The sequence below is a fragment of the Manihot esculenta genome, chromosome 12 (assembly GCF_001659605.2).
Source record: "Manihot esculenta cultivar AM560-2 chromosome 12, M.esculenta_v8, whole genome shotgun sequence".
NCBI classification, from domain to species: Eukaryota; Viridiplantae; Streptophyta; class Magnoliopsida; order Malpighiales; family Euphorbiaceae; genus Manihot; species Manihot esculenta.
In genome coordinates this window covers 4,664,384-4,689,777 of record NC_035172.2, presented here as the reverse complement: position 1 = coordinate 4,689,777, position 25,394 = coordinate 4,664,384, and the positions used below count along the sequence as shown (strand labels likewise).

Here is a 25,394-nt window from a genome sequence, read left to right as displayed (position 1 = left end):
ACTCTTATGCTTTTAAATAAATAAATCAGTTTTGAGCATGATCATGCATCACGAATGCCATGTGATATTTTAGGATGCTTGCATTAGAAATCACGAATATGTTGCATTGCATAATATGTTGTTGATGTGGATGAATGTTGAATGATCCATTAGCCCTCATATGTTATGACATGATGATATGATATGGAAGTCCAGATGTGGCCTGCACTACGCCCCTGGCACTATGTAAGAGAAAGACCGGACGTGGCCTGCACTACGCCCCCGGCACCATGGAATATGTATGTTATGTTATGTTATGTATAAGAGAAAGACCAGGTGTGGCCTGCACTACGCCCCTGGCATGATTGGATTATGTAGAGGGCTAGATGGTGACAAGTTCATCCTTGATATGATTAGTTGCGATGTGATGCATTCCATGATAGCATGTGTTTTAAATGCTTTATGATTCTGCTCACTGGGCTCTAGCAGCTCACCCCTCTCCCAAATTCCCCAGGTTTGCAGGTACGGGTTAGACAGGAAAGTCAAGAAGAGTAATGAAGTCATATGTATGTAATAGTTAGAATGTGGACATGACAGATTGTATAATGATGTATAGACATGTAATGTAACGATATTGAGATTAGAAGTGTGCTTGACCATAGTATATGTAATCCCTTGTTGATGCATGATCTTAATGTTATTGATGTTTATGTCTAGCCAACTCAGCATGTATATTGTCCTATTGGGGGCATTGATGAGATCCCACAGAGGGGTCAAGTTTATGTATATGTTCAGTGCATGCACAGGTTGAGTTTGGTGTATGATAGAATGTATGAAAGAAAAGTTTTAAATTTTTATGTATGTTGTTGATCATGTATGGGATTAAACAGGTTTACAGGTAACATGTCAGGCTTGCTACGGGTCCCGGCGGCCTTAAGCCGATCTGGATCCTAGCGCCGGTAGCGGTCCGATTTTCGGGTCGTTACATTTTCTATATATATTAATTTTACATAAATAACTATATTAAAATATCTTTAAAATTAAAACATTCATATTAAAATTTAATTTAAAATAAAATAAAATATAAAAATATTTAAATTATACATGCCTATTATTTGATTACACTTAATAAATATATTCACATATTCAAATGGTATAAAATTATAATATAAAATTTTTTGAGATATAATAATAATAGTATGTTGTGTTAATATCAACTTAAATTTTCATAAAAATTAATATATTTAAATTTTTTTACTACAATAGTAAATATTACTGTTAATATTTTTACTCTTTGAAAATAAAATAAATATCAATAATTTTTTAAAAGTAAAAAATTATTTTATACTAAAAATATATGAAGTAAATACCATTACTTGACTTTAAATTTTTCAGAGTAAATTGATTAGAATAACTTGAAATGATTTTTTTATATTGATAATTGTTATATTAATCTAAAATAAAAAGAAATTATAGCTAACAAACTATTTTAAATAAAATAAAGAAAAACAATTATTTTAGAACAATATCAACTAAATTTAAACTTACTTTTTACTCCCTTTCTTCATCAATATAAGGTATTGTTTTATTTTTTAAATTATTTTTTAATTTTCCTTTTCATAGAAGTCATTTTTGATCTCTTTGTTGTTTTTTAATTTATTTTTTTAATAAATTAAATTTTTTAAATTACTCATTCAAACTCTAAGTAGCCAAGTGTATAAGCTATTCTGAATTTTTCATATGCTCTTTACAGGCTTTAAATGCTAAACTTCCTCATATGCTCTTTGCACGCTTTAAATGCTATGAGATACCACGTTTTTTTGAAAAGAAGACAACTTTGTTCTAGAGAAAAACAGATTAAGCACATTTTTAGTCATTTTATTCAGTCCAACTATTACTACCTTGCCGGGGAAGCTATTGCCCAGTAGAAAAAACAATATCACTGCCTTGCCGGACTGCGGAGCACTGACGCACTTCCTTCTGATTCACCGCTCTCGCTTCTGACGCCGCTCTCTCTCTCCCTCTCTCTCTACAAAAGGCTTCATTCCTTCTAGATATGGCGGGGAAGCTAATGCACGCCGTTCAATACGATAGTTACGGTGGAGGAGCTGCTGGTTTAAAGGTCAATCTTTTTTTTTTTTTTACTCATCTTTACCTGTTTCTTTTGGAGGGAAATTATTAGTTAGGGTTTTTTCATTTGGTAATATATTTGTGAATTTTGTTGGTTTATACGTTTCTGCGATTTTTTTTTTCAATTGTTTAGCTTGAATTGCATATAGAAGTATTCAAATGCTTATATATGGTTTGGCTAAATTAAACAGAGAATTTATGATTTAATAGGACAGATGTTTTTTGGTTGTTGCAGCATGTTGAAGTTCCAGTCCCTACTCCAGAGAAAGATGAGGTTTTGCTTAAGTTGGAAGCAACTACTCTAAATCCAATTGATTGGAAAATTCAAGAGGGCGTGCTGCGGCCCCTTTTGCCTCCTAAATTCCCTCACATTCCATGTAAGATTATTTTTATTTGGTTACTTATAGTATTTTTTTAGGTTCTGATCATATTTTTGATTTTCAAGAAGATTAATTATTCTTAATAACGTTTACGTGTTTATTTTATTTTTTTATGGGCGTGCTTGAATGGTTGTGTTTTTCATCTTGTGGAGCTTTAAAATGATCTTTACCCCTTAAATTTTTTAATAGGAAATTCTTTTGTTGCGACAGGCACTGATGTGGCAGGAGAAGTTGTAGAGGTTGGTTCAGGAGTAAAAAATTTCAGAACTGGTGATAAAGTTGTTTCTTTCCTTAGACATTCTGTATGTGCTAATCATTGATTCGATTTATTTTTCTTTCTTCTCTTTTCAATATTTAAGTTTTTCTATCTCTGATTCGATTTATTGGTGTTCTTTCCTCTCCTTTTCACTATTTAAGTTTTTCCATTAACAAGCAATTCTATTTCTGAAGCTGACATTAAGCTTATGAGATATTCTATAATAATCGGAGAAAAAATTGTGGTAAGATTTGTGAGGAGGCGTCAGCAGGTTCATGTTTTCTCGAATTGAAAAGCATATGTTAAACATTTCCTGAGAAAGGCATATTTAATGAACTATTAGCAAGTGTGTACACATCTTTATATCCATGTTATCTGTTTCCTGGGTGGCAAATCTTGGAATCCTCAGAAACTGCTGAACGAGGGAATCTATGCAATCATTGTCATTGATATCCATTGTGAAATAAATTGTCATTTATACTCCAACACAACTTGGTCCTTCCAAAAGTTAAAGTTATGCTGAAAAAACCAAGAGTGGGAGAATTCCACATATTAATTTACTTAGATGCCTTGCTTCTAGATCTTGAAACAATGATATATACATGGAAAAAATACAGATATTGGACATGTAGACTTGGGGGCAACATTAAATTGATGTAGTTGTACAACATTGGTGGTTCTTTCATTCCTAAACTGTTGACAACTTCAACATTGATTTGATCACCACCAGTTGGTTGTGGTACTCAAATTGAATTTGGTTTTCTTGGTCATTTTTCACTATCTCTCTTGGGGTGCTCTTGTTCATCATGGAACCGAGAATGTGGTGACTTGAGCCCTCATCAGTTTATTTTACTTTTTATGAGGGGAGGCGGAGATGGGGGTAGGATTCATAATTTCTTGGGTTCACCAAAGCACAATTGCAGGAAATTGATGTTTGATTTGTTGTATATATTGAGCTAGTTATAAATTCCATCCATATCAGTCTTTCTTCTGTTATTAATTATACTCATGCTGTTACAGACTGGAGGTGGACTAGCTGAGTTTGCAGTGGCTAAGGAGAGCTTGACAGTTGCAAGGCCATCTGAAGTCTCAGCAGCAGAAGCAGCAGGCTTGCTAGTTGCTGGTCTTACAGCTCACCAGGCTCTCACTCAATCTGCTGGGATCAAGCTTGATCGGAGCGGCGAGCAGGCTAACGTCCTAATAACTGCTGCCTCAGGTGGTGTAGGTCACTATGCAGTTCAGCTGGCAAAGCTAGGAAACACACATGTGACGGCCACTTGTGGAGCCCGTAACATGGAATTTGTAAAGAGTTTGGGGGCCGATGAGGTTCTTGATTACAAGACTCCAGAAGGGACAGCTCTGAAGAGCCCATCTGGGCGGAAGTATGATGCAGTGATCCACTGTGCGGCTGCGGTTCCTTGGAGTACTTTTGAGCCTAATTTGAGTGAAAAAGGGAAGGTTATAGATATCACTCCTGGCGTTAATGCCATGATGACTTCTGCTCTAAAGAAACTCACCTTCTCGAAGAAGCAGCTGGTGCCTCTGCTTATGATTCCCGAGGCTGAGAACCTGGATTATCTTGTGAAACAGGTGAAGGAAGGGAAGCTTAAGACGGTAATAGACTCAAAGCACCCCTTGAGCGAGGCCGAATGTGCTTGGGCTAAGAGCATTGGAGGCCATGCTACTGGGAAGGTCATTGTCGAGCCTTAGATTGATAGTCCTCAGACTGTTAAAAATGTTTACTTGCCTTCAGACTCTACATGTTTGTATCCTGCTTTGTATTTTTCTCTTCATTATTTGTAAATGATGATGTGCTAAAGTACGAATTTGATGCTTCAAACGACGTTAAGAGTGATGGTTGTGAACCCACGGATCTTTTGTGAAGGTGACAAACCCTTCTCATTTAAGATTTTCTTTTTTTGGAGAGGCTAAGGAAAGCAATAGCCTTGTATAGGGTGTGTGTATTTAAGGAATTGGGATTAGAACCACCACTGAAGTTGTCTAGCAAATGGATGAATAAGACAAAAGAACTTGGAGGCGTTGATGGGAAGTTGGTGATAATGAAACACCTGTTTGCTACTGATTTAGACCCTCACCATGATCGTTTCTCAATCCCTTTCAAGCAGATAAAAAGTGATTTTTCATAAAATATGAGAAAACGAAGTTAAATGAGCAGAAGGATATAGTTGTTAAATTCATGGAACCTTATGGTTATGTGTTTGAAATGTATTTGAGGCGATGGAATTTGAAGAGTATGGAAAATTCATATTTTTTTTTATTAAATTCTATAATTTTGATATAAACAATTAATTTTTATTTAAAATTTGATTTTGGATAGATTTTTTATAAGCCAAATTAAAAGATAAAAATTTTCAAAAATTTTCTAATTGGGGTTACAGCCTTATCCAAGACTGTAGCTCAAGGCAATGAATAAATTTTTGTAGAATTCGAATTTATCAATTGTAATTCTAATTTTTCCAGCTATAATGAGACCATATTAGTTTCTGATTGAAGCAAACACAATCATATTAACATTGAAATAAAATAGAAGTAATACAATTTATTTTAAATTGTGAATATTTATCTTTTTGTTCGAAAAAAAGTCTATATAAAATGTTGCCCAAGAATTAACCTAAATATTATATTTTCTTCTCTTCTTCTCTTCTTTCAAATTCGGTCATCCTTCTTTTTCTCTTTTCTTTAGTTTTTGCAATTTTATTATGTCTCTTAGAGGTAGATTTATTCAAGTTATGAGATTATGTTCTTAATTTCTTTATTTTATTTTTATTTTCTATTAATTTCTATTTTTGAGAAACACCACTCCATTATTGTCCTCTTAAAAATTCAAGAGGTCTACTGAATTTTTTAGGAAGACAACATTTTACCAATTAACCCTAACAAGTAGCAATTAACATATTTTTTTTATATTAAGGAACTAACATATTTGATTTAAATAATTTGCATGCTATTATTGATCAAGTTTAGGTTCTTCTCTCTTAAAATAATTAACTAATTAAATCTACACATGTGTTGAGGTTATTAGTTAATTAGAAATTAATTTAAACGTAGATTTAATCATAAAAAAGAATTAGTGGGATTTGCGTGTTTGAATACTATAACATAATAAAATAAATTATTTTTCTAATAATGATCAACTGCCAACTCCTAGCAGCTGATTTTTAATTTAATTATTTATTTCACTATTTTAATTATATTATTTTTCTTCTTTAAAGTTTTTTGCTTGACCAAAGCAAAATTCAATTTCTTTCAACAACTATTCTCTTTTTCTCTCTTTTTATTTTAAACTATTTTTTTTATTTTATTAGTTATCTAAATTAAATAAAGTTAAGATCTCTCTTTTTAAAATCTCTATGTAATCGGCACTCATTTGCCCTATTTACAAATTTTCATGAAATAATCAAACAAAAGGAATGGGTGGAAGTAATGGAAGAAGAGAGTAAGATGATAACTATTCTTTTTATTTTGTCAGTTATCTAAATTAAACAAAATTAAGATCTCTTTTTTTAAGATTTCTGTGTGATCGACACTCATTTGCCCTATTTACAAATTTTTATGAAATAATCAAACAAAAGGAATGGGTGGAAGTAATGGAAGAAGAGAGTAAGATGATAAAGAATAATGAAACATGGGAGCTAGTTCACAAGCCAAAAGATAAAGAAGTTACTGGGTTGAAATGAGTCTATAGGATCAAGTACAATGAGGATAGTTCAATTTCATAAATACAAAACAAGATTAGTGGCGAAAGGATACTCTCAACAGTCTGAAATGGACTATTTCAAAATATTCTCACTTGTGGTACGTATACATATGTAGACGATTAGAGTTGTACTTGCAGTAGCTGTACAACTCAAGCTCCAAGTTTATCCAATAGATATCAAATCTGCTTTTCTCAAAGGAGAGCTTGAAGAAAAAGTATACGTCGAGCAACCTCAAGGCTACATCATTCAAGAAAAAGAAGACATGGTTTACAAGTTTAAGAGGGCATTATATGGACTAAAATAAGCACCTTGAGCCTCGAGTCACAAGATTGATAAGTATTTGCTTGACAATGGCTTCATCAAAAGTCTTAGCGAGCCATCACTCTACATCAAGGTATGAGGTCCGAAAGATTTCTTAATCTTATACCTCTATGTGGATGATTTGATATACACAAGCACAAACATTGAGATGATGGAGGAGTTCACGTGGATGATTTGATATACACAAGCACAAACACTGAGATAATGGAGGAGTTCAAGAAAACTATGATGGAAGAATATGAGATGACTGATCTTGGGCTCATGAAGTACTTCTTTGGAATGTAAGTGAAGCAAAAGCTAGGACAAATATTCTTATCTCAAAAAAAATATGCAGAAGATCTATTCAAGAAGTTCAACATGGAAAATTGCAAACCATTAGCAACACCTATGGCTGCAAAATGAAAAGTTGATGAAGGATGATAATTAAGAAAGGGCGAATGAGATAACCTTTCGAAATCTGGTTAGATCACTTATCTATCTTACAAATACAAGACCTGACATAATTCATACCTTGAGCATTGTGTCAAGGTATTTGAGCCGATCAAACAGCACACATTTCACAGCTTCCAAGAGGATACTCTGCTATGTCAAATGAATTAAGTGTTTCGATATTCTTTATAAGTCCGAGGAAGAATCAAATCCATTGGCAACACAAACAATGACTGAGCAGGAAACATCAATGACAAGACAAGTACAAATGGATATGCATTCTTCCTTGGAACAAAGATAAACTCTTGGTCATCAAGAAAACAAAAGATAGTGGCACTATCATCAGCTGAAGCTAATATATAGCAGCTATAACCGTCGTATGTGAAGCAATCTAGTTAAGAAGAATTCTGTAAGATCTACAATAAGAAATCAAGATGCCAACAATTATCTATTGCGACAACATGTCAACTATTGCAATGACAAAAAATCTAGTCTGGCACAATGGAACGAAACATATTAAGTTACGACATCAATTCATTCGAGAGCTTGTTGATAAAAAAAAATATTCATGCAATTTTACAAGATCGATGAGCAAATTGCAAATATCTTCACCAAAGCGATCTCAACGGAGAAGTTCATTCATTTTTGAGATCTACTTGAAAATAAAAATTTTTCTAACTTGAGGAGAAATGTTAAAAATCAATATAGAAAAATCTAAATAAATAAACATGTAGAACTAACCTACACTAAGTATTATCATTGTGGAGCATTCTAAAAAATTATGAAATTAGAGTATTAGTGTAGCAAGTAAAATCTAGAAAATTCTAAAAAATAATAAATATTAAAAATTTGCATCAACCGACTTTAATCAGTCGGTTAAATAAGCCTATAAATACGTATTAGAGCTGTCAATTTGAGTGTAAAAAAAATCATAGCCCATTTGTCAAATTCTATTCTATTGTAATCTTTCTCAATTAATAAAGTTTAAGACCTTCTCTATATTCAACATTCTAATTTTTTTAAAAATTTATTTTTTTATTTTTTATATTTTGATCGGCTAATTTCAATTTAATATTTAGTACATTATATGATAATTAACAATTTTTTAAAATATAACTTAATCTAATCATTTAATCTTATCCTGCTAAAATTTAACTTTTAAAATTTTAAATTATTTGAATTTCAATATTTTATCCTTTTTATTTTATAAAATTTTAAAATTTTATTTTGCTTGAAGTTGAAGGAGAAAACTTCCTAAACTTTTTTTTTTCTCCTCTTCTTTATTCATATAAGTCATTTTTCATTTTTTTATTGCTTTCGTAATCTTTTTTTTTTCTATGTAAGTCAATTTTTTTCTTAATTTATTTTTTTCTAATAAACTAAATTTTTTTAAATCAAGATTTTTGAAAATATTATTTCATCATGATTTTACAAATATCCCCGTATGCCACGGTAATTCTACCAGTTTTATTAATTAAGTTGGTTTCGTGGTTTGGTGGCCAACTGTGCATGCTTTCTACGGACTTTAAATGCTTAATTTTCTCATGTGCTCTTTACACGCTTTAAATGCTACTAGTTATGATAAAAAAAAAAAAAAAAAAAAACTACCTTTTGTTTTTGCCAAAACAAACACAACTTTGTTCTGGGAAAAAACAGATGAAGCACATTTTAGTCATTTTATTGGGTCCAACTATTACTACCTTGCGGGGGAAGCTAATGCAAAAAAAAAAGAACTATTACTACCTTAGCCGGACTGCGGAGCACTGACGCACTTCCTTCTGATTCACCGTTCTCTATCTCTCTCCAAAAGGCTTCATTCCTTCTAGATATGGCGGGGAAGCTAATGCACGCCGTTCAATACGATAGTTATGGTGGAGGAGCTGCTGGTTTGAAGGTCAATCTTTTTTTTTTTTTTACTCATCTTTACCTGTATCTTTTGGAGGGAAATTATTAGTTAGGGTTTTTTCATTTGGTAATATATTTGTGAATTTTGTTGGTTTATACATTTCTATGATTTTTTTTTCAATTGTTTAGCTTGAATTGCATATAGGAGTATTCAAATGCTTATATATGCCTTGGCTAAATTAAACAGAGAATTTATGATTTAGTAGGGCAGATGCTTTTTGGTTGTTGCAGCATGTTGAAGTTCCAGTCCCTACTCCAGAGAAAGATGAGGTTTTGCTTAAGTTGGAAGCAACTACTCTAAATCCAATTGATTGGAAAATTCAAGAGGGCGTGTTGCGGCCTCTTTTGCCTCGTAAATTCCCTCACGTTCCCTGTAAGTTATTATTTTTATTTGGTTATATTTTTTTAGGTTCTGATAATATTTTCTATTATCAAGCAGATTTTTTTTTGGGGGGGTTGTTTGGTTCAGCTTGGGTTGAACCAAACAAGGCGATAGTATAAGCATTAGCTGCTCATTCCTGATTAATAGTTGGCTACAAGTGGTTGGAATATACCTTAATTTGTCAATTAATTACGAGTTTTTTTTAAAAAAAAACAAATATATATATATCACATGATCCAATTGTCTTATCGATTGATGGTAATGATAAGATATTATCAAAATATTTTGTATAATACGTGAATCAATAACTTGAATGACCATTCTTTTACCTAGTCAACTCGCCCAAAAAAAGCTGGCCCAGAATCTGTTCCCTTGGGGAAATTGATCAAGAGACCGATTTATTCTTTTTTTATTGTATTTGTTGGCTGAGACATCAACATTCATAAATTTTAATATTCGTGGGATCTTATATATCAATATCTTCGTTCTTGTGTGTGTATGGCCATGCTTGAATGGTTCTGTGTTTTTCATCTTGTGGAGCTTTAAAATGATCTTTGCCCCTTGATTTTTTTGATAAGGAATTCTGTTTTTGCAACAGGTACTGATGTGGCAGGAGAAGTTTTAGAGGTTGGTTCAGGAGTAAAAAATTTCAGAACTGGTGATAAAGTTGTTGCTATGCTTAGCCATGCTGTATGTGCTAATCATTGATTCGATTTATTGGCGTCCTTAATCTCATTTTCACTATTTAAGTTTTTCATTCACACAAGCAAATTCTATTTGTGAAACTGACATTAACCTTATGAGATGTTTGATAATAATCAGAAAAAACGTTGTGGTAAGAATGGTGAGGCGTCAGAAGTTTCATGTTTACTAGAATTGAAAAGCATATGTTAAAATTTTCCTGAGAATGACACATTTAATTAACCACTAGCAAATGTGTGCACCTCCTAGTATCCATGTTATCTGCTTCCTGGGTGGCAAATCGTGGAATCCTCAGAAACTGCCGAACTAGGGAATCAGTGCAATCATTGACCTCCATTGTGAAATAAATTATCATTTATACTTGGTCCTTCCAAAAGTTAAAGTTATGCTGAAATAACCAAGACTGGGAGAACTTTGCAAATTAATTTACTTAGATCATTGCTTTTAGATCTTGAAACAATGAAGTACTATATGGAAAGAATACATATTTTGGACTTTAGACTTGGGGGCAACATTAAATTGATGTTGTTGTACAGATATGAACATCGGTGGTCCTTTCATTCCTAAACTATTGAGTACTTCAACATTGATTTGATCACCACCAGTAGTTGTGATACTCAAATTGAATTTGGTTTTGTTGGTCGTTTCTCACTGTCTCGCTTGTGGTGCTCTCGTTGATCATGGAACCAAGAATGTGGTGACTTGAGCTCTCTTCAGTTTATTTTCCTTTTTGTGAAGGGTGGGGGAGGATTCATAATTTCTTTGGATACACCGAAGCACAGTTGCAGGAAATTGATGTTTGATTTGTTGTATATCTTGTACTAGTTATAAATTCCATCTATATCAGTCTTTCTTCTGTTATTAATTATACTAATGCTATTACAGACTGGAGGTGGACTAGCTGAGTTTGCAGTGGCTAAGGAGAGCTTGACAGTTGCAAGGCCACCTGAAGTTTCAGCAGCAGAAGCATCAGGCTTGCTAGTTGCCGGTCTTACAGCTCATGAGGCTCTCACTAAGACTGCTGGGATCAAGCTTGATGGGAGCGGCGAGCATGCTGACATCCTGATAACTGCTGCCTCAGGTGGTGTAGGTCACTATGCAGTTCAGCTGGCAAAGCTAGGAAACGCACATGTGACAGCCACTTGTGGAGCCCGTAACATGGAATTTGTAAAGAGTTTGGGGGCTGATGAGGTTCTTGATTACAAGACTCCAGAAGGGGCAGCTCTGAAGAGCCCATCTGGGCGGAAATATGATGCAGTGATCCACTGTACCAGCGGGATTCCTTGGAGTACTTTTGAGCCTAACTTGAGTGAAAATGGGAAGGTTATAGATATCACTCCTGGCGTTAATACCATGATAACTTGTGCTGTAAAGAAAGTCACCTGCGCCAAGAAACAGCTAGTGCCTCTGATTCTGACTGCCAAGGCTGAGAACCTGGATTATCTTGTTAAACAGGTGAAGGCAGGGAAGCTCAAGACAGTTATCGACTCAAAGCACCCCTTGAGCGAGGCCGAATATGCGTGGGCTAAGAGTATTGGAGGCCATGCTACTGGGAAGGTCATTGTCGAGCCTTAAATGGATATAGTGTCCTTAAACTGTTAAAAATATTTACTTGCCAATGTACAGGTTGCATGTATGAGCCATGTAGATTCAAAGACATGGATTGTACGGTGAAATAAGCTTGCCCTCAGACATTATACGTTTGTATCCTGCTTTGTGTTTTACTCTTCATGTGTGTAAATGATAATGTGCTATAGTATGACTTTGATGCTTCAAACGACGTTGTATTTGAAAGGCATTATTTGTAGTGATGGTTGTGAACCCACTGATCTTTTGTGAAGGTGACAAACCCTTCTCATTTTAAGATTTTCTTTTAATTTTTAATATTGAAAGAATTAAAACTTTAATCATAATTTAATATATAATCTGTATTGATAGGCATTTTTTGTGAGCGCACAATTGTCAAAGGCAAGCTTTTGCACCTTGTGGTTGTGGTTTACTGTGAAATCAATGGAGTACACATTTGACTACTAATTTTCTTTTTCTTTATTGATTTATTTTGTAAAAATTGTGTGGCTTTGTGCAAAGCACTGGGTTTGAATGTTGAATAAAATGAAGGGTAAGATCCCGTTAGATTAAATATGTATATACATTTTAATTAATTTTGAACAAATTTTAATATAAATGTTTAATTTTAATATTATTAAACTCATTATTTATTATTTTATAAAAAAATAGAAGTATAAATGAACTGAGTTAAATTTTAAAAAATTTAAATTTAATTTATTAAATTATTTTAAATTTGAGTTATTTATTTTAAATTTGAATAAAATATTAGTAAATTCAAATTTAATTCATTTAATAAATGAATTAAAATAAATAGAACGTTTATCAGAGTTTAATTTTTAATAATTTATAAATAGATTAATTTATTTATAATCATAATAAATTTAAATTTTAAAAAATTTTAATTAAATAAATATATATGCAAGTAATAAATAAACAAATAAAATAATAAAATAAAATAAATCTGTAAATTTAATATTTAATAATTTTAATTATATATATATGTAGAGTTCACATGAAAATAAAATAAAATTCGCTTATTTATATTTTGAATTTTCCCAAAATTTTCAACCAAAAAATGTTCGATGGTTTTGTTATGTCGTTTTCCATTGACTTAATCAATATGCAAGAAAAACCAGCACTGCGCCGTGTCTATGCTTCCTTGCTCACCAATCAATGGCCACTCACCGCAATGCATAGCCACACCATAAAAGCCCACCGCCCTATGTACGCCTTGTACTTCTCCTTCTTCCTACTCTTTCTTCAGACATCATCCTCTCCCTTTCCAAACGAATTTAATTTTTTTGCACATGGCTGGGAAGCTAATGCATGCCCTTCAATATGATCGTTATGGTGGAGGTGCTGCTGGGTTAAAGGTCACTGTTGCTTTCATTTCGCTTTTTATTACTTCTACTGTATTAGGGTTTTGTTAAATTCTTTAACTTGAATTTACATGTGGAAGTATATACTCAGAATGCTTGAAAGATATTTGTCAAAAAGCAGAACATAATTGATTGAGTAGAATAGTTACTTTTTGCTTGTTGCAGCATGTTGAAGTTCCAGTCCCTGCTCCAAAGAAAGATGAAGTTTTGCTTAAGATAGAAGCAATCAGTGTAAATCCATTTGATTGGAAAATTCAGAAGGGCGTCTCGCCTCTTTTGCCTCGTAGATTCCCTCACATTCCAGGTTAAACCAGCCTCCCCTTCTCTCTCTCTCTCTCTCTATGTGTTGGATGTTTTTGCTGTAAAATTACACCATATTATGTGATATTATTGCCGATAATTTTTTTGTTGCAACAGGTACTGATGTGGCAGGAGAGGTCTTAGAGGTGGGAGCAAGAGTGAAAAATTTCAAAACTGGTGATAAAGTTGTTGCTTTTCTTACTCATGCTGTAAGTTCTCAATCATCTCATAAGATTGGTGTTTTTTTATATCTCCTCCTTTTCACTGTTTTTGAAGCCAACCTAAGGTTGTAAGATGTTAGTATTTGATTAGAATCATCAGAATCATTATTTAGGAATTGTGTCCCTGCTTCCTAATAAAGCCAGACACTGTGGATAATGGTTTACTTCTTCGCACTCTCCGCTCAATATATGCAGTGATTAATAGACAAAAGAACTAGCTAAGGCTTTATGTTGTCTATCTGGTGGAAATCATAATCACTTTGATTCTGTAGTAGGTAAATTTGAAGGGAAAGAGACATTACTTTGTACTTTGTTGATTTACTAAGTAATGATTTTATTGAAAAGATCAAAGTCGCTGTATTTATTTCACTCAAGATTGGGTCTCTCTATTAAGTATTATGCCGGTAGCTTCAGGGGCATTCACATTTAGGATGAAAACATTAAACAATCCATGTGGTTGAGAGCCCTCACGCACAATTAGGCAATTATGAAGGACGTACTCTACCTGAGGTGCAGGCCTCTTGCCGAGTGGCCCAAAAGCGACCATCCCTCCCTTTCCTTTTTCGCTTGACAAGGGATCTTATCAACTTATTCTTGACTTGAATCTATAACCTCAAGCTCACAATTAGAGTGACTTTGCTGTTATGATAAAGCCACCCTCAATGTTTAACTTGTTATAAATATATCATATTGTCATTACAATTTCATCTGTATTAATATTTTTTCTGTTATTAATTTACTTTATGCAATATTAATTATAGAGTGGAGGTGCACTAGCCGAGTTTGCAGTAGCTAAGGAGAGCTTGACAGTTATAAGGCCACCTGAAGTTTCTGCAGCTGAAGCTGCAGGTTTACCAGTTGCAGCTCTTACAGCTCATGAGGCTCTCACTAAGACTGCTGGGATCAAGCTTGATGGGAGTGTCAAGCAAGCAAACATTCTGATAACTGCAGCCTCAGGTGGTGTAGGTCACTATGCAGTTCAACTAGCAAAGCTCGGAAACACACATGTCACAGCCACTTGCGGAGCTCGCAACATCGAGTTTGTGAAGAGATTAGGGGCTGATGAGGTTCTTGATTACAAGACTCCAGAAGGGGAAGCTCTGAAGAGCCCATCTGGGAGGAGGTATGATGCAGTGATCCACTGTGCAACTGGAATTCCTTGGAGTAGTTTTGAGCCTAATTTGAGTGAAAATGGCAAGGTTATAGATCTCACTCCTGGTGTTAGTGCCATAATCACTTGGGCTCTCAAGAAACTTACCTTCTCCAAGAAGCAGCTGGTGCCATTGATTGCTACTCCCAAGGGTGAGAACTTGGATTTTGTTATTAAATTGGTGAAGGAAGGGAAGCTCAAGACAGTGATTGATTCCAAACATCCTTTAAGCAAAGCTGAAGATGCTTGGGCTAAGAGTATTGAGAGCCATGCTACTGGAAAAATTATTGTGGAGCCTTAAAGCAAGTGCTTTGCCATGAGGAATTGTCCCATTTCAAAATAGTGATTACATTATAAAATTTTATTATTTCATTTAGTAATGAAAAAAAATGTAATAGAATGATAATTACATAATCTAATCAATTAGATTTTAAATTATGTGATTCTATTGACTTCAAAAAAAAAAAATTATGTGATTCTATCTCGACACCACCACCATTAGCAATTAGCAATTATGTGATAATTTTTTTTTCATTTTATTATTTTGTAAAAATTTTATTTGAAATTATAATAAAATATTAATTAAATAGAATTTAAATATTAAACAGATTATTTTCAACTAATTTGAATTTAAATAAAAAAAATCTAAATTTAAAGGTTTTCAAATAGGAATAAATTATTATATTATTTTTAGCCAATCGAAATAAATAAAATTTTGTAATTATCAAATCCGACCATAGTGATTTTAATAATCCACATTATGCCGTCCTATTTTCATATATATTATAAATTATAAAATTTAAGATTTTAAATAATTTTAGAATTAATTTAAATAATAAAAATATTATCCACTTTGTAGATAATTAAAAGAATTAATAATATTTAAGTATGATGATCTGAGATCCAATGGAATAGGGTTTTACAAGGGTTTTGTATTACAAGACAATGGTTGATACCACTTTTTCTTAGACTCCTCTTCCCACCTCCCCTTTTATCTTTTCTGCTTGGCTCATGGTGACGTGTAAAGGCCTCTCTGTGATTGGGACACGCGTCTCTGGCATGCGGATTTGGGTGTACGAGGGTATCAGCCGCCTGCTCCATGCGTAACGGCTTCTGATTCTCCCCATGCGTACATCCGTATGGATCTGCCAGGCTGTCTGAGTTGGGTCTGACACTGGGCTGGGCTGAGAGTCGGACCAGATGCTGAGCCCAAGAGGAGAGGGCTTGCTTGGCGCGGGTTGGGCCGGCTTGAATGAAGGAGATGGGTGAGCCCGGCCTTTGAAGGCATACGGGTCAGGCTTGTCTCACGTGTGTATGTGGGCCTCTGCTTGATGGGCTTTTGGCTATGGTCGAGGCCCTGGTTCGGGGTTAAGAAATCCAGCGGTTATCAATTGCCCCTTCACCTTCTCGGCAGTTATTGCTCCGACTGTCGAGGGGGTGAATATCAATAACCATTAATACCGTGTCTGTTCGTGTTCAGATGCCTCCATAAAATCCTTTCATCTTTCTGGCGTTGCGCAGTCTTTGCGTCTCATCTGCCTTTTCCATTTCTGGCTTTTCTCTACTCTTTCTGTCCTTCGTGGTTTCTGCTTTTCTGTCATCATTATCTGGGCTTGTCCTTTCTTTCCTTTCCGAGGAACGTCTGGCCTGGCTAGCTTAGAGTCTAGTATAACTCTATTTTGTGCTTAGGCCTCAGACTTCGAGTATATATCAACGCCAGTTTTTCTTCGTTTTCAAACTCTTTGTTGGTATAAGGGTTGCCCTCGTTGCAATTTTCTGTCTGCTCCCTTCTTTCGGCGAGATCATCCTGTTTCATCTGTTGAGGATCCATCTGACGCTTTCTTTAAGTGGCTGGAGGTAATCCTGAGTCTTCGTGTTATTTTGTTTTTCTCTGATAAGGATTTGTTCTGACTTGTACCTGTTTTTGAACTTTTTGCAGTGCCTGAGATAAAAAATGGGTCAGCTCAAAAATTTTAAAGATTTAAGGTTACCTTCAGGGGGTCTGAACGAGGCTTTGGAGGTTCTGCTGCTAGGACAGTCGCTGGGTGAGGCTGTTCGGCAAGTTGCTGAAACGGTTTCACCCAGGTCGTCTGGCCGGCCTCCTCCTCTTTTTGTTCGGGCTCCTGAGAGGGTGCTGGCTCCATATATGTTTCAAGACGTTGAGGGTTCTAACTTGTTCCATTGCTCTTCAGAATGTTTCGCTGATTTCCCTGAATGTGCATGGTTGTATCAAGCTTCACATTCGGGTGTAGGTTTGCAACATCCACTTGTTCCATTGTCCTTCAGAATGTCTATCTATGATGGAACAGTGAAAAATGTTCAATACCTATATCCTGCGTGGCCTTGGTGGGAAGTACCAGTATTATGCGGAACCAAGGTCCACCGCGCCTTCTGCATCGCATTTGGGCAACCGAATGCCGACCTATGGATGAAATGTTTTCCGTGAATCAACGTCAGGAGTTTCCCTATAGTGTCGAGACAGATCCTGGCTTTTCTGCCGAACTCACATATCGAGCTGGAGTATCCTCCGGACTGAAGACTTGAGTGCTGAGATCGGTTAAGATGATGTAATCGTAGATGACGAAGTACCCGGACATGTAAATCCATTAAGAATAGTCTTCCATTCTGTAATGTAGGTTCGGATATGCAAATTTTTAAAGGATAGTCTTCCATTCTGTAATGTACTTTTCTTTTAATGAAATTCCTATGTTTCGTTCATACTTGAGCTTGTTTCTTTCTTTGTTTTGGATGAAGTACTGGTACTGTCTTCTTTGTAGTTCTAACTAACTGAACTTTATTTCTTCCGAGCTAAAATAATACTTAGGAACTCCCGCTTTTAGTCGACAAACCGTCCTCCGGACCGACCCAACTTATTGGGAGGTCGACTTGCTCCCCGAGATATGCTGTCCGACCTACGAGCTCGACCTTAAGGTATAACTGACTGGGAGGTCGGTTAGCTCCTCCGAGCTGTGTTATCCGGTCTACGAGCCCTATTTTTCCGAGCCAAAATACTTGGTCGTGAGCTTCTGCTTTCGATTTTTCTTTTTTCGAGCTAGAATACCGAGCTGTGAGCTCTGCTTTTAAGTTGAACTCTGAGCCTTTAGCTCTGTATGACTCCGAGGTGTCCTTAACGCCCCGGTTTCTCAGTATTTATAACAATCGCGTCAGAACTAATAATAAGCAAGTCTGACCTGGATTGTGCTCCTGTTTGCTTGTACTGTTGGGTCTCTTCACAACTTGCCCCTTTTATCCCCTTTATTGATAAAGAGGTAAATCTTTGTGGGCTAAGTTACTTTGACTGACTAGTTGGGCTTCTTATGCGGCGCGTGGGCCCTTGAGCGCTGGGCCATTATGATGGGCTTGGCCCCTGTTGTGTGCAGAGAAGCCCAGCGGTCATCCTTTTGCCCCTCTTTTTGCCCCCTTTACCTTCCCACCGGTTAGCCAACCGTCGGGAGGGTAAATTTCGAGGGTAATCAATGATCGCGCCGCTCCAAGACAAAACTATACAGATTAAAGTGCTGTTTCATTATTTCGCTGTCATTTCGAATTCCTTCTGGCTGCTGAGGAAAACAACTCCTTTCTGCTCTCTGTCTTTCTGCCATTCCTTCTGCGTTTTTACCTTATTTCATTCTCAGGTACGCTTCCTTGTTCTTTTATGGCGATTTCGGAACTCCCTGATGTTGTTAACCTTGAGTCCCACATTACGCCTGCCAACATAACTAAATACCTTTCTCGGAGGTTTCTGGATACTCCTCTGTATCTGATTCGAGCACCTTACCCAAATGAGAGGATAGTCCTGCCTTATCCTCCTCCTCCGGGTTTGGTGGATCCTCAAGAGTACCGTAGCATAGTATTTTTCTTGAAGCAGAAAGAGTTTGGCCTACCCTTGCCTTTTACTCCTTTCTTTGTTGAGGTTTTTGATTATTTTGGGGTAACTCCTCGAATGTTATCCCCAAACTCCATTTTGTTCATGTCTTGTTTCGAGTCTGTTTGCCTGGGTTGGGGTTTTGCACCTACGGCCTGTCTGTTCGTGACCTTTTTCCGCCTTGTAAAGGCGGTCCAGAACTTCTACTATTTTTCCCCTCGTAGGGGATTATCTCTTCTTACGGGCTACAAGGATTCCATAAAGGGGTGGGTAGAGAATTTCCTCGTAGCCGAGCTAAAATTAGGGACTGACCGGTCGTGGGAGGTAGACCTACGTTGGGGAGAGATTTATCCGGGCTCCAACGACCTGCCCAACTTGAGTATTGTTGAACAAGTAGGGTTGCTTCGACTGACTTCCGTTGATAGGAAGTATGATGTCGAGAAGTGTTCGTACGTGTCCAACCGTAGGGACGTCCGGTCTATGGGTATAGCGCTTTGTCTAGTTATGTGGTTTCTACTTTGCTTGTAATATTGGGATGTATGCTAACTTTCATGATTTCGCATTTTTGCAGCTTCGGAAGTAAAAATGGACGAGATCAAGTTTCCCAAGAACTTTGTCCTATCTCGGGACAATATTCATGCAATCTATGACGCCTTTTCAGCTGGTCGTTCGGTATCGGAAGCTGCTATGGAAGTGGTTCAAGCGACTTCCTCCAAGAAGGTTAGCCGATCTCCAGCCAGAGTGCCCTCTCAAGTTGCAAAGCCGGGCTCTCGCAGCTCCAAGTCATCCAGGCCATCTGGCCGTGGCGGACCGAGCTCAACTTTGGAGTCTGCTGAAGGGTCTAGGTCTGCTCCAGCCTCCTCAGAGGCCGTGAGAGAGGCTTCCTTGGTTATTACGGAGCAGACTTCTGCTGTCGAGCAGGTGGAGCAGGGTACTGCCCACTCTCCTGAGAAGGTGTCTGGGGGTAAAGACAAGGAGGCCTCCGGGACGGGGTTGGAGATTGTCCTTATAGAGGACCGAACTCCAGAGGATCTTACCCAAGATGCCCCTGCCCCTGTGAGGACTGAACCTGGGGGTTCTGAGGGCGCTTCAGCAAAGACCGGGGAAAAGCGCCCAGCTTCTCATAGAACGTCTGTCCCATCTCCAGCTAGGAAGAAATCCAGGGCTACTACAGGGTCTGCCCCGGCTCTTCTTTCCATTGGGAAAGGAAAAAATGCTGCTGCCGAGCTTCCGTTACCTTCCTCTGGCAACGCTTTGAAAGCGTCGGACATTACCTCTGAGTCTCCAGCCAGTGCTGTTGCTGACCTTCTCAGAGTGCAGATGTTCGGCGGGGTTACACAAGCTTCGGATCCCCGTCTTCTCGCCCTGACTGGTCTCTTAGCCAGTTCTACTGAGGAACAGGTGTCTTTCCGATCTCGGTCTCGCGAAGAGCTCGGGAACACAATCAGGGAGATGTTACTGATGGTAAGTCATTTTTTCCTGTCTTTTCAGTTTGTTCTGTTTTGTTTTCTTGACTGTTGTTCTCCTGTGCTAGATGACGGGTCTTGTCACGGAGGTGGATATCCGTGATCGTTCCTTCCGGGAGTCTGTAGTCCGCCGGATTGAGGAGGCGCGTCAGGAGGAGAACATATCTGCAACTAATGATGCAAGAGGGAATCTGGCTGCTGCTCGAGAACAAATCCAGACCCTCCAGGCGGAGTTGAACTCTGCATTGGAGGCCCTTAAAAAGGCTGAGGAGGAAATAGCTGGTACAGCGAAGCATACCTTGTCTTTAGAAAATGAGCTGTCTCGGACTTGCAAAGTTCTCCAAGAGTCGGATGAGAGGGCAACTGCCTTGGAGGCTCGCTGCAAAGGAGTTTCGGAGCAATTGTCCTCTATGGCGAATGCCCTTCAGGAGAGGAATGAGGCTTTGGGCCAAAAAGCGGAGGTCCAGCGCCTGTATGATGCCTTAAAGGCAGATTTTGATGGACTTCAAGCTCATATGAAGGAGGAGAAAACTCAGAAAGAGGCAGCCCTAGCTCGGGTGCAGGTCCTCGAGCAGGAGTTGAGTGTAAGTTCTGACCGTATCAGAGATCTGGCTTCTTCGGCTGAAGAATTCAAACTTCGTCATGATCAACTTAACCAGGAAGTCAGGGCTTTGGAATGCAAAGCTCAGCTGGTACGTGAGCAATGCATAGCGGAGTATCAGGAGTCTGATGAGCTGAAGGAGAAGATCCTTCAGGCCGGTGAGTTGGCTGTTCAGAGCTACAAGGACTCTTCTGAGTTTAAGGAGTTTGTAGCTGAGGCCTGTGAAGCGCATCTTGATAAATATTTAGCTTCTGCTGAAATGAAGAGGGCTATTGTTAATAAAGCCCTTCATTTTTACTCATCCGGCTATAATCGTGGTTTAAGAGAAGCTAGGCAGGCTCCTGATATCCCGTTGTCAGAGCTTCGCAAGCGGGAGGTAGATTCAGATGGCGAGCCGGTAATGTATGGAGAGGATGATTTCCCTATGCCCCGGGGAGATTGCCGTGTTGGTGGCCGGTCAACTGTGTCTTCCTCGGATGAAGCCGAGCTGGAAGAAGAGGACGTGGAAGTCCTTGGGTCGGAGGATGATGACCCTGCTGCTGAGGAGGAGAACCCCAACCTTGGGTCAGAGATTGCTCCTGCTGCTAATGTTGAGAGCTCTGATCCAAGGGATACTGAGCTTCCTGCAGATGTCACTGCAAATAGGGATAATGTGGGCGAGGGAGTTTTAACTGATGTAAGTCTTTTAAGGAGTATCTATCCTCCTACTTCGCCTGAGAGGTGAATTGTAATGTTTTGTTAATTTTTCATATGCCTTGTAATGTATTTTTATAAGTGCTGTATTGACTTTTAGCTTTTAGCTAACAGTGTGATCAAGTTCATTGGTAAACTGACTTGGGCTTTGGATGTAGCTTTTTTCTTCTTTATTTATGCCTTAGACGAGTTTAGTCTCGATATGAAGAGAATATTGGTTTTTTCGTTGGCCTTCATGCCTTTGGGTTTTAAGGATATATGTTTATCCGAGCTGGAAGCCCGTCCTTCTGCCTCGGCTAAACCTTTAATCATTAGCATGCATTTTGAGTTCGGCACCCTTTTGCCGTCGTGTCCCCTGCCTCTTTATGAGGTCGGAACATGTTTTTTACTGGTAACTCTTGGTTCCTTATTTCTACTTAGCCTCTATTTTGAGGTCGTCGTTTACTTGCTGAGGTGTCCCGAGCTTTTCCTCGAGGTCGGAACCTGAGTTTTTTTTTTTTTTTTTTTTTTTTTTTTTTGGGAGGCTCTTAAGTCCTTCACCGACCATTTTTGTTTGCAGGGGATCTTACGAGATCCTGTCTGTTTTTTGCTCCGGGGTGATCTTGGGGCCCCACCGGCGGCCTCTCGCTTTTTTCCGGGAGTTCTAGGGGATCCTGGTCTTTTTTATCCGGGAGATCTTGGGGATCCCGGTCTTTGTTATTTTATCCGAGAGATCTTGGGGATCCCGGTCTTTGTTTGGTTACCCGGGAGATCTTGGGGATCCCGGTCTTCTTTATTTTATCCGGGAGATCTAGGGGATCCCGGTCTTTGTTATTTTATCCGGGAGATCTTGGGGATCCCGGTCTTTGTTTGGTTACCCGGGAGATCTTGGGGATCCCGGTCTTCTTTATTTTATCCGGGAGATCTAGGGGATCCCGGTCTTTGTTATTTTATCCGGGAGATCTTGGGGATCCCGGTCTTTGTTTGGTTACCCGGGAGATCTTGGGGATCCCGGTCTTCTTTATTTTATCCGGGAGATCTAGGGGATCCCGGTCTTTGTTATTTTATCCGGGAGATCTTGGGGATCCCGGTCTTTGTTTGGTTACCCGGGAGATCTTGGGGATCCCGGTCTTCTTTTGGAATATTATTCACAAGGACAGTCACACGTTGTAAACAAATGTACTATTTAAAGAATACAACGTTTTTTCTTTACAAAATATTTCAGGGAAAATACCTCTTTAGATGCTGGATATTCCAAGCGTGAGGTTCAGGATTTCCTTGCATATCTTCTATTCGGTATACCCCTGGCTTGACCACTTTCGTCACTCTGAAAGGTCCCTCCCAGGTCGGTGCTAATTTCCCTGCAGCTGCTCTTTTCCCCGTAGCTTCTAGGTTTCTTAAGGTCAGGTCGCCTACCTTCAAGCTTCTTTCTCTGACCTTTTGATTATAATATCTCGCTGCTCGTTGTTGATAAGCAGCAGTCCGGACTTGAGCTTCTTCTCTAACTTCTTCCAGAGCATCCAGGTTGCTTCTCAATTTGTCCCCATTAGTGTCTTTACTGACGAATTGGACCCGATGAGTGGGCACCTGCAATTCGACTGGGACTACAGCCTCTGTGCCGTAGGCAAGTGCAAACGGAGTTTCCTTGGTGGGTGCTCTGGGAGTGGTTCGAAGTGCCCATAGGATGCTATTGAGTTCTTCTGCCCAATTCTCCTTTGCTCCATCTAGCCGTTTCTTTAATCCTTGGAGGATAGCTCTGTTGGTAACTTCTGTCTGACCATTGGTCTGGGGATGAGCTACGGAGGAAAACTTATGCCATATTCCTATGTTCGTCGTGAAGGCTTTGAAAGTGCTGCAGTCAAATTGTCTACCGTTGTCTGAGATAAGCACTCTGGGTATGCCAAATCTGCAGATGATATGCCCCCACACGAAATCTATCATTTTGCGAGCAGTGATGGTGGCGATTGCTTCTGCCTCTGGCCATTTGGAGAAGTATTCCACAGCCACCACTACAAATTTTCTCTGCCCCGTAGTCTTGGGGAAGGGTCCCAGGATGTCGATTCCCCATTGTGAGAAAGGCCATGGGCTGGATATGCTTGCCTGAGGAGTGGCAGGGGTCCTAATGGCGTTAGCAAATCTTTGGCACACGTCACATCTCCGGACAAACTCTTCTGCTTCTTTTTTGACCGTGGGCCAGTAGTATCCCTGCCTGAATATCTTGCTGGCTAATGTCCCTGCTCCCTCGTGGGCTCCACACAGACCTTTGTGAATCTCTTCCATTACCTTTGTGGCTTCTTCCGGACTCACACATCGGAGCCACGGGCTGGATTTCCCTTTTCTATACAGGGTTCCCCTTATTACCTGATAGTTGGCGGCTCGAGCTACTGTTTTTCTGGCTTCGTCTTTGTCCTCGGGGAGCTCGCCCTTCTCCAGGTACCTTAGATATGGGGTCATCCAGTTCGAGCTCAGTTCTACCTGCAGTACCGTGCTAGCCTTTTCGAAAGCAGGGGTATGAACGTGCTGTATGTACACGTCATCGGGGAGCTGCTCTAGCTCTACTTTGGACAACCGACTCAGCAGGTCTGCCTCCTCGTTTTCTTCTCGAGGTATTCTTTGAAACTTGATGTTGATTCCTCGACTTGTAAACTCGGCTTCTAAAGCTTTTACTTTATCAAGGTAGCTTTGCATGATGGGGTCCCTGGCCTGATACACTCCCATCACTTGATTGATCACTAGCTGAGAATCGCTATTTACCTCGAGATTGGTTACCCCTATCTCTGAAGCTACTAACATCCCATTCACCAGGGCTTCGTACTCAGCCACGTTATTAGAAGCTTTGAATTCTAGTCGCAAGGCATAACACACTTTGAAGTCCTCCGGCCCCTTAAGCATTATCCCAGCGCCGCTGCCCTCAGCGCCTGATGCTCCATCCACATATAACTTCCAGCTAAACTCTTGAGAAAGTTCTCTCTCTTCCCCTTTCTTCGGCGTGCTTGAGGCTGATTCTCCTTTCTCCTTGTTAAATGTGCACTCCGCTATAAAGTCAGCCAGCGCTTGAGATTTTATCGTTGTCCGAGGTCGATACTCCAGACAATAAGGGCTGATTTCCACGGACCATGCCAACATCCGTCCTGAAGTTTCCGGTCTGTGTAGTATCTTCTTTAAGGGTTGATCTGTCATTACAACTCCTTGATGACCCTCCAGGTAAACTTTAAATTTCCGGACTGCTAGCAACAGGGCGTAGGCTATCTTTTCGACATTCGAGTATCTGATTTCAGCATCTCTGAGCACCTTGCTGACATAAAAAACAGGTTTCTGTTCCCCCTCTTCCACTCTTACCAAAACCGCGCTGATCGCTTGTTCTGAGGCCGCCAAGTATATCAGGAGTTCTTCTCCTTTTAAGGGACTACTGAGCACGTGGGGCGAGCTAAGATATTTCTTCAACTCTGTGAAGGCTCTTTGGCAGTCTTCTGTCCATTCAAAGTTCGGCACCTTTCTTAACTTCTTGAAGAATGGCAAGCACTTCTCTGCCGACCTCGACATGAATCGGTTGAGCGCCACTACTCTCCCGGTTAATCTTTGTACGTCCCTTACACAGGTCGGCTCCGACATACTTAGTATAGCTTCCACCTTCTCCGGATTAGGCTCAATGCCCTTTCCACTCACCATATACCCCAGGAGCTTTCCTCCCCTGATAAAGAAAGCGCATTTCGCTGGATTCAACTTCATTCTATATTGATCCAGTACCCCAAATACCTCCCTTAAATCGGCAACGTGTTGCTGGAAAGTTGAACTCTTGACCACCATGTCATCCACATACACCTCCACGTTTCTGCCAATCTGGTTTTTAAAGATCTTATTCATCAATCTTTGATAAGTTGCCCCGGCGTTTCTCAACCCGAAGGGCATAGCTCTGTAGCAGTAAGTCCCATCTTCGGTTATAAATGAGGTTTTTTCCTCATCCGAGC

At 38.7% G+C, this 25,394-nt stretch overlaps 3 protein-coding genes across 5 annotated transcripts; all 3 read left to right on the top strand.

Annotated features, from left to right (window-relative positions):
• Window positions 1-1,821: 1,821 nt before the first annotated feature.
• LOC110628246 (chloroplast envelope quinone oxidoreductase homolog) lies at window positions 1,822-4,588 on the top strand. 2 transcript variants are annotated; one of them, XM_021774816.2, is made up of 4 exons: window positions 1,822-2,101; window positions 2,345-2,486; window positions 2,700-2,728; window positions 3,766-4,588. In XM_021774816.2, exons 1-4 carry the CDS (start codon window positions 2,036-2,038, stop codon window positions 4,453-4,455), a joined length of 927 nt encoding a protein of 308 aa, XP_021630508.1. In that variant the 5' UTR covers window positions 1,822-2,035; the 3' UTR covers window positions 4,456-4,588. The 2 variants fall into 2 exon arrangements, with proteins under 2 accessions (XP_021630508.1, XP_021630507.1); XM_021774815.2 differs by having other exon boundaries at window positions 1,832-2,101; window positions 2,700-2,791.
• Window positions 4,589-8,900: 4,312 nt separating this feature from the next.
• LOC110628413 (chloroplast envelope quinone oxidoreductase homolog) lies at window positions 8,901-12,026 on the top strand. 2 transcript variants are annotated; one of them, XM_043948552.1, is made up of 4 exons: window positions 8,901-9,108; window positions 9,351-9,492; window positions 10,100-10,128; window positions 11,089-12,026. In XM_043948552.1, the coding sequence occupies exons 1-4, from the start codon at window positions 9,043-9,045 to the stop codon at window positions 11,776-11,778; spliced, it is 927 nt and encodes a 308-aa protein (XP_043804487.1). In that variant the 5' UTR covers window positions 8,901-9,042; the 3' UTR covers window positions 11,779-12,026. The 2 variants fall into 2 exon arrangements, with proteins under 2 accessions (XP_043804487.1, XP_043804486.1); XM_043948551.1 differs by having other exon boundaries at window positions 8,905-9,108; window positions 10,100-10,191.
• An 871-nt stretch (window positions 12,027-12,897) lies between these two features.
• Window positions 12,898-15,301, top strand: LOC110627809 (chloroplast envelope quinone oxidoreductase homolog). The gene is made up of 4 exons (XM_021774178.2): window positions 12,898-13,145; window positions 13,317-13,455; window positions 13,569-13,660; window positions 14,434-15,301. Exons 1-4 carry the CDS (start codon window positions 13,080-13,082, stop codon window positions 15,121-15,123), a joined length of 987 nt encoding a protein of 328 aa, XP_021629870.1. The 5' UTR covers window positions 12,898-13,079; the 3' UTR covers window positions 15,124-15,301.
• The last annotated feature ends 10,093 nt before the right edge of the window (window positions 15,302-25,394 follow it).

Coding starts and splice junctions, on each gene's coding strand:
- LOC110628246 (XM_021774815.2), top strand. CDS start 2,036: ATGGCGGGGAAGCTAATGCACGCCGTTCAATACGATAGTTACGGTGGA. Junction 2,487..2,699: donor TAAATTCCCTCACATTCCAT/GTAAGATTATTT, acceptor TTGTTGCGACAG/GCACTGATGTGGCAGGAGAA. Junction 2,792..3,765: donor TTTCTTTCCTTAGACATTCT/GTATGTGCTAAT, acceptor ATGCTGTTACAG/ACTGGAGGTGGACTAGCTGA.
- LOC110627809 (XM_021774178.2), top strand. CDS start 13,080: ATGGCTGGGAAGCTAATGCATGCCCTTCAATATGATCGTTATGGTGGA. Junction 13,456..13,568: donor TAGATTCCCTCACATTCCAG/GTTAAACCAGCC, acceptor TTGTTGCAACAG/GTACTGATGTGGCAGGAGAG. Junction 13,661..14,433: donor TTGCTTTTCTTACTCATGCT/GTAAGTTCTCAA, acceptor TATTAATTATAG/AGTGGAGGTGCACTAGCCGA.
- LOC110628413 (XM_043948551.1), top strand. CDS start 9,043: ATGGCGGGGAAGCTAATGCACGCCGTTCAATACGATAGTTATGGTGGA. Junction 9,109..9,350: donor GAGGAGCTGCTGGTTTGAAG/GTCAATCTTTTT, acceptor TGGTTGTTGCAG/CATGTTGAAGTTCCAGTCCC. Junction 9,493..10,099: donor TAAATTCCCTCACGTTCCCT/GTAAGTTATTAT, acceptor TTTTTGCAACAG/GTACTGATGTGGCAGGAGAA.